We start from the raw sequence: 14,275 nt of genomic DNA on the forward strand, positions 1-14,275 counted from the left end.
AAGCCAATAACGTCAACAACCTCGCGCGATGTGTCGACGTCGGCTGGCCCTCAAGGCCCCTCCACCAGACACAATAATAAATAAAAAAAAAAAAAAACAGCAATTTGAACACAGTTCTAATCGTTGCCAATTCCATACCATGGCGGTACAAGCCTTAACAGCCCACCAGCCACTCGCCAGGCCGACCCACCCATGGTGTCGGCCGGGCGGGGCATTGTTTCAATATATCAAAAACAAAGGACTGACGTTAACATGGAGCACCAGTGGTGATTGCAAACAGCACCCTCCACTGTGGTGTGCACCATGAAAGGGTTAAATGAATAAAAGAGCTAAACCACAAAAAAACTGTAGAATGAGCAAACCCATACACACAAAGTTTAAGGGGAGACGGACCAGACCCGTCTTCATTCAAAATATTCACAACAGAACACCAGCCCTAGTTTAGCCCATTTACCAAAAAAGGTAAACAAAGCCCCCCCCCGCACTACTCCCCCAGTATACCGATTGACCGTCAGTATGAATGGTTTGAGAGGAGAGAAAGCTGTAGCAAGACAGACCTTCTCATAGCAGAGTGACAAAACGAAACAATAGCCCCCTACACAGGGCCGCCCCAGGAGGTGGGGGGCCTCGCGTCTAAAAACGCACAGGGCCTCACATTTCTCCCAGGCGGCCCTGCCCTTATACTACTGCAGCCTAACGCCACGCAATGTGGGACCCAAGACAACAATTGCCTGTGCACAGACACGCAACATGTTTATCATGTCGGCTGGACCCATAGCCCCACTACCCGACGCCAACCCAGATGGGAACACCGTTCAACAAACCCCGCCGGAACACAAGGTAAAATACCTGGCTAGGAACCTAGCCACGACCTACCCCGTTGTCAACCCATTTACCCGAAAAAGGTAAATAGAACTCAAAAAAACCCACAACAGCTACCGACTGACCTTCATTGATGAACCGGGCAAGAGGCGGGAGAGTGACAACATCTCACGGCGGAGACATTAAAACAGCATAGCAATTAGCAGTAGTAATAGCATGCGGCAGTAGCGATAGCATGTAGCATAGCTTTAGATGTTTTAGCAGCACGCCCAAGACAGCTTGGAAACCGTTCCCTGCAGAGAACGTTCACCAAACCATCCTGCCCCCGGCGCCAACACACAACATGGTTGTGTTAACAAAAACAAACCAGCATTACTAACACTAATACCCATGCCTGAAGACACAGGGCCTACCTGAGTACAAGCTGGCCCGACAGCCAGCCTTGTACAGCTGAACCTCGATGTGCAGTCATCAAACGAGGAACATCAACACAGGCCCGTCGTGTCGCCGAAAACATGCGTCGAAGATGCCAGGGGCCAGCAACCTCCGGTAAGCTTCCAACATTATTAATCTTCCTTAATCTTTTCATTCCGCTAGTCTCGTATGGTGCACGCATCCAATACGCTGGGACGAAAACAGAGGAAGGGTGTTTCATGACCAGAGTCATGGTTATATGGGTGGTGCCACCATAAGGGGCGGGGCCCCATACAGGTGGGGTGCATGTGTTTTTATTCGTGGGAGATACATTAAGTATCACAGGAGATAGGAGTATCTCGTAAGGCTCAGAGCGGGACGCGATGCAAATACGATATATAACAGCGTTCAGCGCCAGGGGCGGATTTAGGATTGTAGGAGATCCAGGGCTTAGCCCAGATAGATTTTTTTTACTTCGACACCACAACCTTTAACTTATACCACCACCTTAAAGCAGACAAAAGGCACTAGAGAACACTTAAATTCACACCCTTTAATTAATGAAGCAAACTATAATAATTTATAATAATAATAATAATAATAATAATAATAATAATAATAATAATAATAATAATAATAATAATAATAATAATAATAATAATAATAATAATAATAATAATAATAATAATAATAATAATAATAATAATAATAATAATAATAATAATAATAATAATAATAATAATACACTGTGTTTGTATAGCACCTTTCATACAAGAATTGCAGCTCAAAGTGCTTCACAGCAGTACAAAAAGACAGGCATAAAATTAGCACAACATTGGCAGATCAAGAGCAATGCATAAAGTGCAGACATAAAGCATAAAATAGATAGCAGTAAAATTGTTAGGGTTTGTAACCGACCTCAAGCGCAACGGCACAGAGAGAGTTGTTTCAGAGTTAGCCAAAGCAAGGGCGTATTTATTTTCAGAGTCACAAGATTGAATTAAGTTGAGCAACAGAACAAACGGGGAATCTGGCATGTGAAGATTGTTGCGGCTCTGCAGATTCTCCCAGTAGGTGGTGGTGAGGAATTAGCTTGTGACGTCTGAAGCCGCTCTGCAGATCCTCCCAGCTTTCACTCCAGGTGTAAACGGAGAGAGAGAGAAATCTGAGTTAGCCCAGCGCACAACAGAAACAGAGAGGTGACTGATCCAAATAAATATCCAAGTGACTTGATCTTCGGTGTAACACACACAGTTAGCAGAGTCCAGAGAAAAAACAATACGGTAATCCAAAGTGTAAATCCAACACAAAAAATAGGTGAGAACAGTATAAACAAAAACGGGATCTCTTCGGTGTTTCACAAACACACAAAAAACTGGTGATCCAAAAAGAACTGTTTCCAAAAACTCACCAGAGCGCAACGCGTGAAGCGGGCAGATAACGAGGCGCAGCTTCGAACGGGGAATCAGGTTCTCCACGGGGATTACTTCACGAAAGTCCTGGGGAGCAACAGACAGGGAACAGCGACGGGGAAGACAGGCAAATGCAGGAGTATATTCAAAACGATCCAACATCGATATTAGGGGGATCAGGGTATATAAAGCCACAGGGCGCTGATGACAAGCTGTGACAGCTGCGGGATGAAATTGATCATTGCTCCAGAAGCGTGTGGTGGGGAGAGCACCAATCAACACGGCACCTTACAGGAACGGAGCGTGTGGCGGGGAATGCAATTAATCAACAAAGTACCTTAAAGGAACGGAGCGTGTGGGTGGGGAGCGGACCAATCATCACAGTACTTTAAGAAGCCTGTGGTGGGGAAAGAACCAATCCTCACAGTACCCCCCCTCCACGGGAGCCACCCGGTGACCCACTCGGCCCCGGCCTGCCCGGACGGGACCGAAGGAAGCCGGCGATCAGGGGCACTGGAGAGGGGGACAAAGACAGAGGACCGGCGAGGGAGGCCGGAGACGGGGACTGGGGCCCGACAGCGGAGGCCGGGCACGGGGACAGAGGACCGGCGAGGGAGGCCGGAGACAGGGACTGGGGCCCGACAGCAGAGGCCGGGCACGGGGACAGAGGACCGGCGAGGGAGGCCGGAGACGGGGACTGGGGCCCGACAGCGGAGGCCGGGCACGGGGACAGAGGACCGGCGAGGGAGGCCGGAGACGGGGACTGGGACCCGGTGATGGGGCTGGATGGCACCTGAAGACACTGGGCACGACAGGAGAGGCTCCACCCCCTGATGGTGCCGGAGGACCAGGCGATGTGGGGCTCATGCAGCGCGAGCCAAGGCCTGCCCAGGACCACAGGGACAAGAGGAGAGCTGGTGATGAAAAACTGGAGTCACTCAACGTGGTTACCAGCAATGGTGAGAAGGACTGGACAGGCGCGTTGAGTGACGTCAGCCAGGCGGCGATGATCCAGCGCGAAGACCTCCAAGGGCCTCTCGAGGTCCTCAAGTGGAATGTTGGCCCGGGTGGCATACCCAACGTCCATGAAACTCCCATCAGCACCAGAGTCAATGAGTGCACCCACCGTCGCCCGCTGGTCCGCCCAGGCTAGGGTGACGTCCGCCAGACGGTTAGGTGGTGCACGGGTGGGGGAACAGGAAAAACGGCTCACCAGGATCTCCCGGGGTCCCGGCGAGCCTGGTCTTCTTGGCCGGGTAGGGCAATTGGAGACACGGTGTCCATCCCGGCCGCAGTAGAGGCAAAGGCCGGACCTGAGCCTGGACTCCCGTTCGGCCGGGCTAAGGCGGTTGCGTCCCAGCTGCATGGGTTCCTCCTCGGTCACGGCTCGGGAGGGAAAAAACCCACCAGTCACGGAGGGGGCAGGATGGTCAGCACTGTAGAGGCGGCCGCCGGGAAAGGGAGCCCCTGAGCGGAGGTCGATGGCACAGTCGTAAGGCCGGTGAGGCGGAAAGACCTGAGCCCTGGACTCACTGAAAACCTCCTCGAGGTCGTGGTACTCGGGGGGTACGTCTGGGGTAGTGAAAACCTCCTCGAGGTCGTGGTACTCGGGGGGTACGTCTGGGGTACTGAAGACCTCCTCGAGGTCGTGGTACTCGGGGGGTACGTCTGGGGGTCCCCGTCGTGCTCGCTCACGCCTTCTCTCCCGGAGGCGTCCGTCGATGCGGATAGCGAGGCTGATCAGGCCCTCGAGAGAATCGGGCTCCTCTTGGGTCGCGAGCTGGTCCCTTACTGCGTCGTTGAGCCCCCTCAGGAAGGTGAGACGAAGCGATTGATCGTTCCAACCGCTCTCCGTTGCGGCCAGTCTGAACTCCAGCGCGTAGTCTCTGACACTGCCACTGTCCTGCCGGAAGGTGCCCAACCGAGCTCCTGGGTCCTGGCCACGGGCTGGGTGGTGAAAAACCCTGCGGAGCTCTGCCACGAAGTCTGGGTAGGAAAAACAGAAATCAGCCCCCATTGCCCAGGAGGCAGTAACCCACTGTGCTGCTTGGCCCGTGAGCAGGTTAGTCATGTAGGCTACTCGGGATCCCTCTGACGAAAAACGGCTGGGTTGATGATGGAAGACCAACTCACATTGCATGATGAATGTGGCACAATCCTCGAAGTTACCATTGAACAGACGTGGTTCGGAGAGACGGGGCTCCCGAGGTGCGAGGTCTGCTGCGGGTGGTGAGCTGGCCGAGACTCCTGGGACAGGTGGGGTCAAAAACAGAGTGTTTAATGAAGTACGGAGAGCCTGAAGCTGGTGCAGAGCAACAGCCTGCTGATACTCCTGAGTGCCAATGGCATCCAGAATAAGCTGGACCTTGGCCCGGAGGTCCTGTAAAGCGGCCGCAACCGCACCCAACTGTTGGGTGTGGTCGTTGACCAACTCGATCTGGACCGCCAACGCTGCCCTAACCCTCTCTGTGTCGGCTGAGGTCGTCATGGTTGGATCGTAATGTTAGGGTTTGTAACCGACCTCAAGCGCAACGGCACAGAGAGAGTTGTTTCAGAGTTAGCCAAAGCAAGGGCGTATTTATTTTCAGAGTCACAAGATTGAATTAAGTTGAGCAACAGAACAAACGGGGAATCTGGCATGTGAAGATTGTTGCGGCTCTGCAGATTCTCCCAGTAGGTGGTGGTGAGGAATTAGCTTGTGACGTCTGAAGCCGCTCTGCAGATCCTCCCAGCTTTCACTCCAGGTGGAAACGGAGAGAGAGAGAAATCTGAGTTAGCCCAGCGCACAACAGAAACAGAGAGGTGACTGATCCAAATAAATATCCAAGTGACTTGATCTTCGGTGTAACACACACAGTTAGCAGAGTCCAGAGAAAAAACAATACGGTAATCCAAAGTGTAAATCCAACACAAAAAATAGGTGAGAACAGTATAAACAAAAACGGGATCTCTTCGGTGTTTCACAAACACACAAAAAACTGGTGATCCAAAAAGAACTGTTTCCAAAAACTCACCAGAGCGCAACGCGTAAAGCGGGCAGATAACGAGGCGCAGCTTCGAACGGGGAATCAGGTTCTCCACAGGGATTACTTCACGAAAGTCCTGGGGAGCAACAGACAGGGAACAGCGACGGGGAAGACAGGCAAATGCAGGAGTATATTCAAAACGATCCAACATCGATATTAGGGGGATCAGGGTATATAAAGCCACAGGGCGCTGATGACAAGCTGTGACAGCTGCGGGATGAAATTGATCATAGGTCTGAGTCTACCATAACACCAAGACTTAACTCACTCAAATACAGTTAGCAGCTGGATAGACTACAGATGGAAATTAGCTTCTGCTAAATCTGGTGCAAACATATTTTCATGTAACAATGATTAATTGTCAAAAAAAAATAAAAAATAATATTATTATATATATATATATATATATATATATATATATATATATATATATATATATATATATATATATATATATTTTTTTTTTTTTTTTTTTTTTAAATAGATTTGGGGCTTTTCAGAAAACATTCGGGGCTTAAGCCCAAGTAGCCACCCCCTAGCCCCGCCCCAAGTAGTGATTTTATTGGTTTGTCATGACAAACCAATTACATAATCCAACATATGTGTAAAGAAACAACATATTCCAGTTAACGGTATATTTTTTTAATAGTTTATGCATTCGCAAATATGAGAGCCTGTCATTGAAGTGGGTGGTGTTACCAACAGCCAGCGTTCACCCTGATGTAAAGTAGCGATTTCCATTTCATTGAGGAAGCTGGGAGCGCGGCGCGGCAGGAGCTTGGCAAGCGCAGCGCGGCGCGCGGCAGGAAGGGGGCGTACTAGCGGAGGTCACGTGGGCGTCGTGGCCAATCGGAGGAACCCGGAAACCGAGCTCCGTTGTAGAAAGTATAGACGCGTCCCCGACTAAGGATTTGGATAGTCGACTTTGATTGGCCGAAATTAGCCGATAGTAACATAGCCTATAGCATATACAGTGAATTTCCTGTGAAAAAACATTTATTCTTTACAGTATATACGCACAAATCAGTGTTCCCACAAAGCACATTTAAGATGCGTTCTACTGCAACTTGCAAGATATAACATTTACGTTGTCAGTTTGATTAGGCTATACTGTATGCCATGAGAAACTTAATTGTGAAAGATAGAATAATAATATCAACTATTCACTGTAAGTGTTCACGGAGGATGCAGCCAAAGCGCAAAAAAATATACAAAGTTTCATCTTTTGCTTATCCATTAAAATAATGTATTTTATAGCTAATGGATTTCTGGTTTTCATATGGGAAATAATTTCTAAATGTAATTAATGAATAGCTTGCAATATCTACCGAGCGAGATGACAAAATAAAGCGTGTGGGTGAACTGCTGATTGAAAGTGCTCTTCGATCTGTTTTGACGCAGTTGGTTGTCTTTATTTTTCGTACAGTACATAAATACTCGACAATGCTGACAATACTAAAATCGTACATGTGAGCCAATATTGATAATGTTGGGTAATGCAATATGTTACCTTAGATTTTTATATATTTGTATATAATTTGTTTGTGTGTTGTTGTGTTTCCCTATAGGTACGTCTTGCTATGTTTTAATTGTATTATGTTTTAATTGTACTGTATATGTTTTAATGTTGTCTCGGAAGACTAGTTTACCTTTGTTGGACCTTATGGTGTCCTTGTTCTGTTCTTGACTTATTGTTATGTTTTCTTTCTTTCTGTTCTTGACTTATTGTTATGTTTTCTTCTTGACTTGTTTAAAGAAGACCTGTACGGCCCATGGGGACATTAACGTGTGTTGTTGGGCCTTATAAATCAATTTGATTTGATTTTGATTTGACTAGTTGACGTCTAAATAATAATTCTGCAATATGTTAATACAGTTTTCAATCTATCAATCATATCCCTACAATTTTTATTGTTTACCTAAATGGCGAAAACGTTCACCCCAGATGGGACTCGAACCCACAATCCCTGGCTTAGGAGGCCAGTGCCTTATCCATTAGGCCACTGGGGCTTGGTGACAGCAGGGCGGGACGTAATGTATTTATTATCAGCCAGGTTACAACTTATGTTGTGGATGCAATAGTTGTATCTTTTTAGAAGCCATATTGTACTTAACATTTGTCTCAATTAATAGAAACAAAATTGTAATATAATGTCTCATTATGGTCTAAGCTCAATTAATGAACCGAATCTTCTGTAGCGACTGAATGACGCGATCACCATGGAGATTTGCCCATCTTCTATGGATGATCCCATTGTCTCTCGCTTTAGGGGTATTTATCTACCCATGTGTGAGTTACAGGATGAACATACGTATATGGCATTTCAAAAAGACAATAAATTTGTTCGGTTGTAATTATTTTTCCTTTACATATGCAACAATACTCGACATTTCCCCGACGATGTATCTGGAAGCCGTTTCATATTTCTCAAGTTGTCTGTTTTGGACAATGGAATCTTCACACTTGCGCAGTAGAGCACACGTATTGTTTAGTTTCAGCCGCAGAAGCTCCAACATAACGTTCAATTCAAGAGAGTAGAAATAAATAGTAATCAGTAAAGAGGCAAGTATAATGCTAATCTATAAAGGTAATTTATATGATAAAAACGAATCCAACAGTTAGAAAACAATCAACCAATGTTCTAATTAAATCCTAGCTAATGTTTTCATTTTAACGCTAGGTAGTAGCTAGCTAACGTAATTTTCAGCAACTTGTTAGCTAAAGTAAATCACGCTAGATGTACTAACGTTAACTAACTGCAGTTTTCACTTTACATTTAGCGAACGTTATAGGCTGAATAGCCAACATTGTTTTCTCTCGTCTGCTGTTCAGATTTTAAGAAATTGCTGACAAGGATGCCGCTGTTTGGAAACACCTTCAGTCCAAAGAAGGCACCTCTTCGCAAGACTGCTTCTCTGTCTAGTCTTCACACTGTAAGTTCATTCCTGTTACATTAGAGTAGACTATCCACATATTTTACCCCATCGTCCATGATACCGATAGATACAGTACTATATACCTGTATGTCCCTATGCTATAAATGTCATGATGTCATGTATGTTGTGTATGTCATAAATGTCACTATGAATTGAAAATGGGGGACCCTGATGTAAACAAGACAAACGTCTTTCTCTGGTCTGCATCCCCTTAACAATTGTGTATTGAGCCGTACTGTATTGTACCCATTCTGGAATCTGTTAAATAAAGTTTTCATTCATTCATTCATTCATTCATTCATTCATTCATTCATTCATTCATTCATTCATAGATGGCTTGAATGGAAGATCAAAGTATGAAAGTGAGCAATCATTCAATATATCATAATTTACCTCTTACATGTATTCTGGAAAAAAATCGAATCGATGAATCCCAATCTGGCTTCAGAACATCCCACTCCACTGACACATGCCTTCTCTATTTGAACGGCCACATCAAACAAGAGGTGGACGCGGGCAAATACTGCGGCATGGTCATGCTGGGCCTACAAAAGGCCTTCGACACTGTCAATAGGTGGGGTGGGGGGGGCTGTACATTGGCGGTGGTTGGGTGGCTGGGGGGGGGGGGGGGGGTTGGGTAGGCAGGATGGGGTAAACTGTACAACTGTACAAGCAAAACTGTACATTGGAATATCGACAACCTAACTTGGTCCCAAGAAGAGGGTCTCGTGTATTATTGGGTTAGGACATTTACTGTACATTTACAGGGGCCAGTTTCGAATTGCAGTCTCCCGTAGGTGCTCTTTGAGAATGGTTTTGAAAGTGGGTAGTGATTCACATTCCTTTACAGCTTTGGGTACATCACAAAACAAACTGGTCAGACCTGCTTGACCTTACTCCTAAAACCCACCTCACCCCTGCCCACTTTGACTACCTAGGATGGCTTAGAGTAGACGACCGAGTACAGCAACTTGCAATGGGCCTGGTCTGCAAGATACACTACTACACGACTAAGGTACCCATGTACATGTCAAAATACTTCCCAAAGGTCAGTGAATACCACGACCACAACACCAGAGGGAGCTCGACAAATCATGTTAAACCCAGATTCAGCTCAAACAAGGGACTAAACACATTTCGCGATTATGCCACATCAATGTGGAACGCTCTACCCACAGCCGTAAAAAAAAATTGAATCCCTACCCACATTCAAAACCGCTCTCAAAGAGCACCTACGGGAGGCTGATTGAAAACTTTATTAACAGATTGCAGAATGGGTACAATACAGTACGGCTCAATACACACAATTGTTAAGGGGATGCAGACCAGAGAAAGACTTTCGTCTTGTTTACATCAGGGTCCCCCATTTTAAATTCATAATGACATTTATGACATACGCAACATACAGATATATATCATGACATTTCTGACATACATGACATACAGGTTTACAGTACTGTTACATTTGTGACATACAAGATATGCAAATATACAGTACTGTTAAACAGAGATCCTAACAGAAACTATATACATACGAGGGGGAGGAAACTACATTAGGAGGGGTTGGGTGGGTGGGAGGGGGGGTTTGGACATTTACGGGGGCCATACAGATATATATCATGACATTTATGACAAGTATACAGTACTAGTAAGATTAGGTAAGGAAGGGATATGTACAAATATATAGTATCCAGTATCCACCACATATTATGTAAAAGGTTTTTGTGCAGGTATGTACAGATAGGTGTGTGTATATATCTATATACACAGTGAGAATAAATATATAGATACGGTATATACAGCATGATATTACAGATTCTACCTTTTAACGTTATCTTTACCTAGAGAAACTACATCAAACTATAATATATACTACCCCCCCCCCCCCCCCCCCCCCCCCCCGTTTCTGGCTTTAGTTGGATCATTCAACAAGGGAAATAGAAATAGGTCTTGAGTATGGAGCTCCTGCGATGCACATTGGGGACCAGAGTCTGACGTTTGAAGAGGGACAGTGGCAAACAGGTAATAAACACAGCCATACAATGGCAGGATATGAATATGTTCTCCATTCACTTGGATCGCTATTTGTTCACTGCATGCATGCTCTCTGTTTCTGTCCCTGTCGTACCTCAGAGTCTGGTGGGAATGTGTCTAGTAAGGAGCTTCAGAGGCTTAAGAGGAGAAATCTGCAAGTGGAGGAGGAGAACAACCTTTTGAAGCTGAAGGTTGACCTGCTGTTGGACATGGTGAGGGCTCATCATCTTTAGATAGGTCATTATGATATTATATATATATATAATATATATATATAATGTATAATATATTATATATACCGGTAGTCAAGTTGAAGGGAAAAAACATTTAAATTGAGATAAAAGTGCTGGTATAATCACAAATTTGAGCGTTGTGTTATTAATTCATCTCCTTTAATGTACCTCCCCTAGTTGTCGGAGACCACAGCAGAGTTCCACGTGATGGAGAGAGAACTAGAAGAGAGAACTAGAAGAGATGAAGACTGAGTCATTATCAGAGGAAAAAGTGAGGAAATCTCATAGGACAGGTCCTCTGTAATAACTCCAGCCATATGCCTCATAGGACAGGTCCTCTGTAATAACTCCAGCCATATGCCTCATAGGACAGGTCCTCTGTATTACTCCAGCCATATGCCTCATAGGACAGGTCCTAGAATAGAATAGAATAGAAATACTTTTATTATCCCGTGGAAAATTTGACACTGCAAATCGCTCAACATTTAGACAGAACGGGTCACGAATTAGAATAATAAAACAAATCAAATCAAGTTGCCTAGGATAAGAGTAGAGTAAAATAGAATAAAAATGGAATAAAATATACAGTAAATAAATACAGTAAAAATATACTGAGGTCTACAGTAGGTGTAGTATTGCACAGTGCTGTTTCGAACTAAGTCCAGGAAGATGGTAACTGCCACTCTGTGCTCAGTGATGCAGTGAGGCACAGTGATGCATTGTATAGTCTGATGGCTGTTGGAATGAAGGACTTCCTGTGCCGTTCAGTGCTGCATTTGGGTAGTGTGAGCCTAGCACTGAACATGCTCCTCCTGTCAGCCAAGTCTGTCCTCTGTAATAACTCCAGCCATATGCCTCATAGGACAGGTAGTCTGTATGACTCCATCATTATGCCTCATAGGACAGGTAGTCTGTATGACTCCATCATTATGCCTCATAGGACAGGTAGTCTGTATGACTCCATCATTATGCCTCATAGGACAGGTAGTCTGTATGACTCCATCATTATGCCTCATAGGACAGGTAGTCTGTATGACTCCATCATTATGCCTCATAGGACAGGTAGTCTGTATGACTCCATCATTATGCCTCATAGGACAGGTAGTCTGTATGACTCCAGCCTTTATATTCCGCTCACAGATAGTCAAAGTACAGGTACCTAGTGTTTTGCCTTATTGGTTAAGGAAGAAAGATAGAGATGAAATTAAATTAAAGAAATGAGATGAACAGGAAATACTATGATAGATTAGTTCCCACTGGGTGCTACAAGGACACATTGTTTTTATTTACTGTAGAGGTTCATTCCATTATTGCTCTGTATATCTGAGATGTTTTGACTGTATGTATGATGATTGAATGAATATTAATTTAAACTGTTTGATGGGGGGACAGTGCAGAAATCACACCAGCGTTGATTTATTTTTCTACCCCGTCTGTATGGGACATTTTGGCATCTGAATGGATTTTAACGTGTTTTGTATGTTTTTTTTTTTTCTACTTTTATTAAAATGTTTTTTAAAACAAGGAGGGTGGTTTTCTTGTGAACATGTGTAAGACTCATATAGGATTATCACTTCTTCAGTGTTAGTGGAAGTGTGTAAATCATACTACTTTAAATAACCCATGGGGTCTTGAACATTTTCTCTTACATCCACATGGTGGAGAACAGTTGGGCTTGTTTGCCTATTAACTCAATCAGCGCCAGGGGTCCGGGCGCCAGGGAGCGCTAGAACGCCATCGCTTTAATCAATGGGGAGACTGAAATTTGCGAGTGGTTAAAATATATCTTATATTATAGCTATGGGTCTAATACACCCGTCGATTGTCAGTGAGTTGCTTCCAGTCAACATGCACAAAACAGATAGTTTGTTCATCCGTACATTTCCGTTTTATACCGTTTTGAATATGAGTATAGTTTTGGTGATTCTTAGTAATCCCAGGAAAAGATGCGATAATAGCGTTTTAGTGGAATACACTTATCACGTTGTAATTTTTCGCCTGATTATCGAATCTTCCTGAAATCAACGCTAGATTATCATTATTATCCTTCCTCGTGCATACATGAAATGGCCCCGCCTGCACAGCTCAGATAGGCCCAGAAAAGAAACTACGCCATTTCTAATGGGGTGCAATACCGGCTGGAAGGCGTAGGCGGCTGTATTTGCCCTTTTGCGAGCTCAGACCCATTCCAAATGATAACATCAGGCTGGATGGATGAAAAATGAATGGATATAGCTAATAAAAGAAATAACGATTAAAACCAGAGTTTTCTCGTGATTGGCGCTGAACGGTTGGCGAGTTAAGCCGACTTTTCTCGTGACTGGCGCAGAATGAGTTAAGGAAAGGTGGTTTAAGTAAAGGGTATCATATGTGTCCAAAGCAATGGGAAGATTTATTGGGATTTTTACATGCAGTGAGACATGTGTATATATATACATATATATTGTAGTGGCTATTTGTCAACAACAACTAATATGTTAATAGCTCCCACATATATGATGATGATATGCCTTTATTATTATAATGCATCTGAAGGTAAATTATACATTAAGAAACATGTGGAGCGACAGCAACCACCTCCAACTCAACACCAGTAAGACCAAGGTGGTGGACTTCCGGAGGGGCAAGAAGAGGCCCCCCCCCCCCCGATTCCCATCACCATCCGAGTGGAGGTGGTGGAGTCATAAGTTCCTTGGGGTACACCTGAAGAATAAACTGGACTGGTGGTCGGACAACACAGAGGCCCTCTCCAGGAAGGGACAGAGCAGGCTGTTCTTCCTGAGGAGACTCGGGTCCTTCAATGTTTGCAATAGACTGCTGCAGTCATTCTACCAGTCTGTAGTCGCCACCGTCCTCTTCCATGCTGGGGAGGCTACATCAACTCGAGGGACACCAAGAAACTGAACAAGCTGGTGAGGAAGGCTAGCTCCGTGGTGGGAGTCGAGCTGGTCAAACTAGAGGTGATCCTGGAGAATCCCTCCCACCCCCTCTATGACGACCTAGTCAAGATGAGAAGCACATTCAGTCACAGACTCATACCCCCCCGACACTCAACTAACCGCCTCTGCCAGTCCTTCATACCAGCGGCCGTCAGGCTCCACAACAGTGGGCAGGGACTGCTGCCAGACATCCAACTACAACTACTAGGAACCTAAAAAGGACAATAACACTACCTTATGTGATACTGTGAATACTGTATATTTCAGTTAGTTAATTAGTTAATTATATTGACTTGTTATATTGTTTACACTACTTGTTTTTACTACCTGTACCTCCCCTCCTCCATGCTGCTATGATGCCTGAATTTCCCCAAGGGGATCAATAAAGGAATATCTCTAAGTGTTCTATGATATAATATAGTTATTATGAATTTAAAATGGGGGACCCTGGTGTAAAC

General features: G+C 44.9%; 1 protein-coding gene across 2 annotated transcripts; it reads left to right on the forward strand.

The window, feature by feature from the left end:
- Positions 1-8,144: 8,144 nt before the first annotated feature.
- cby1 (chibby 1, beta catenin antagonist) lies at positions 8,145-12,396 on the forward strand. 2 transcript variants are annotated; one of them, XM_084323260.1, is made up of 5 exons: positions 8,145-8,237; positions 8,508-8,608; positions 10,528-10,633; positions 10,745-10,857; positions 11,056-12,396. In XM_084323260.1, exons 2-5 carry the CDS (start codon positions 8,531-8,533, stop codon positions 11,128-11,130), a joined length of 372 nt encoding a protein of 123 aa, XP_084179386.1. In that variant the 5' UTR covers positions 8,145-8,237; positions 8,508-8,530; the 3' UTR covers positions 11,131-12,396. The 2 variants fall into 2 exon arrangements, with proteins under 2 accessions (XP_084179386.1, XP_084179385.1); XM_084323259.1 differs by having other exon boundaries at positions 8,168-8,262.
- Positions 12,397-14,275: the final 1,879 nt, after the last annotated feature.

The sequence above is a fragment of the Notolepis coatsorum genome, assembly GCF_963971535.1.
Source record: "Notolepis coatsorum genome assembly, chromosome: 10".
In the NCBI taxonomy this organism is placed as follows: domain Eukaryota; kingdom Metazoa; phylum Chordata; class Actinopteri; order Aulopiformes; family Paralepididae; genus Notolepis; species Notolepis coatsorum.

Excerpts from the sequence above, each read along its gene's own strand:
- cby1 (XM_084323259.1), top strand. Across the intron at positions 10,634-10,744 it reads AGAGGGACAGTGGCAAACAG|AGTCTGGTGGGAATGTGTCT; the intron begins GTAATAAACACA and ends GTCGTACCTCAG. Across the intron at positions 10,858-11,055 it reads TTGACCTGCTGTTGGACATG|TTGTCGGAGACCACAGCAGA; the intron begins GTGAGGGCTCAT and ends TACCTCCCCTAG.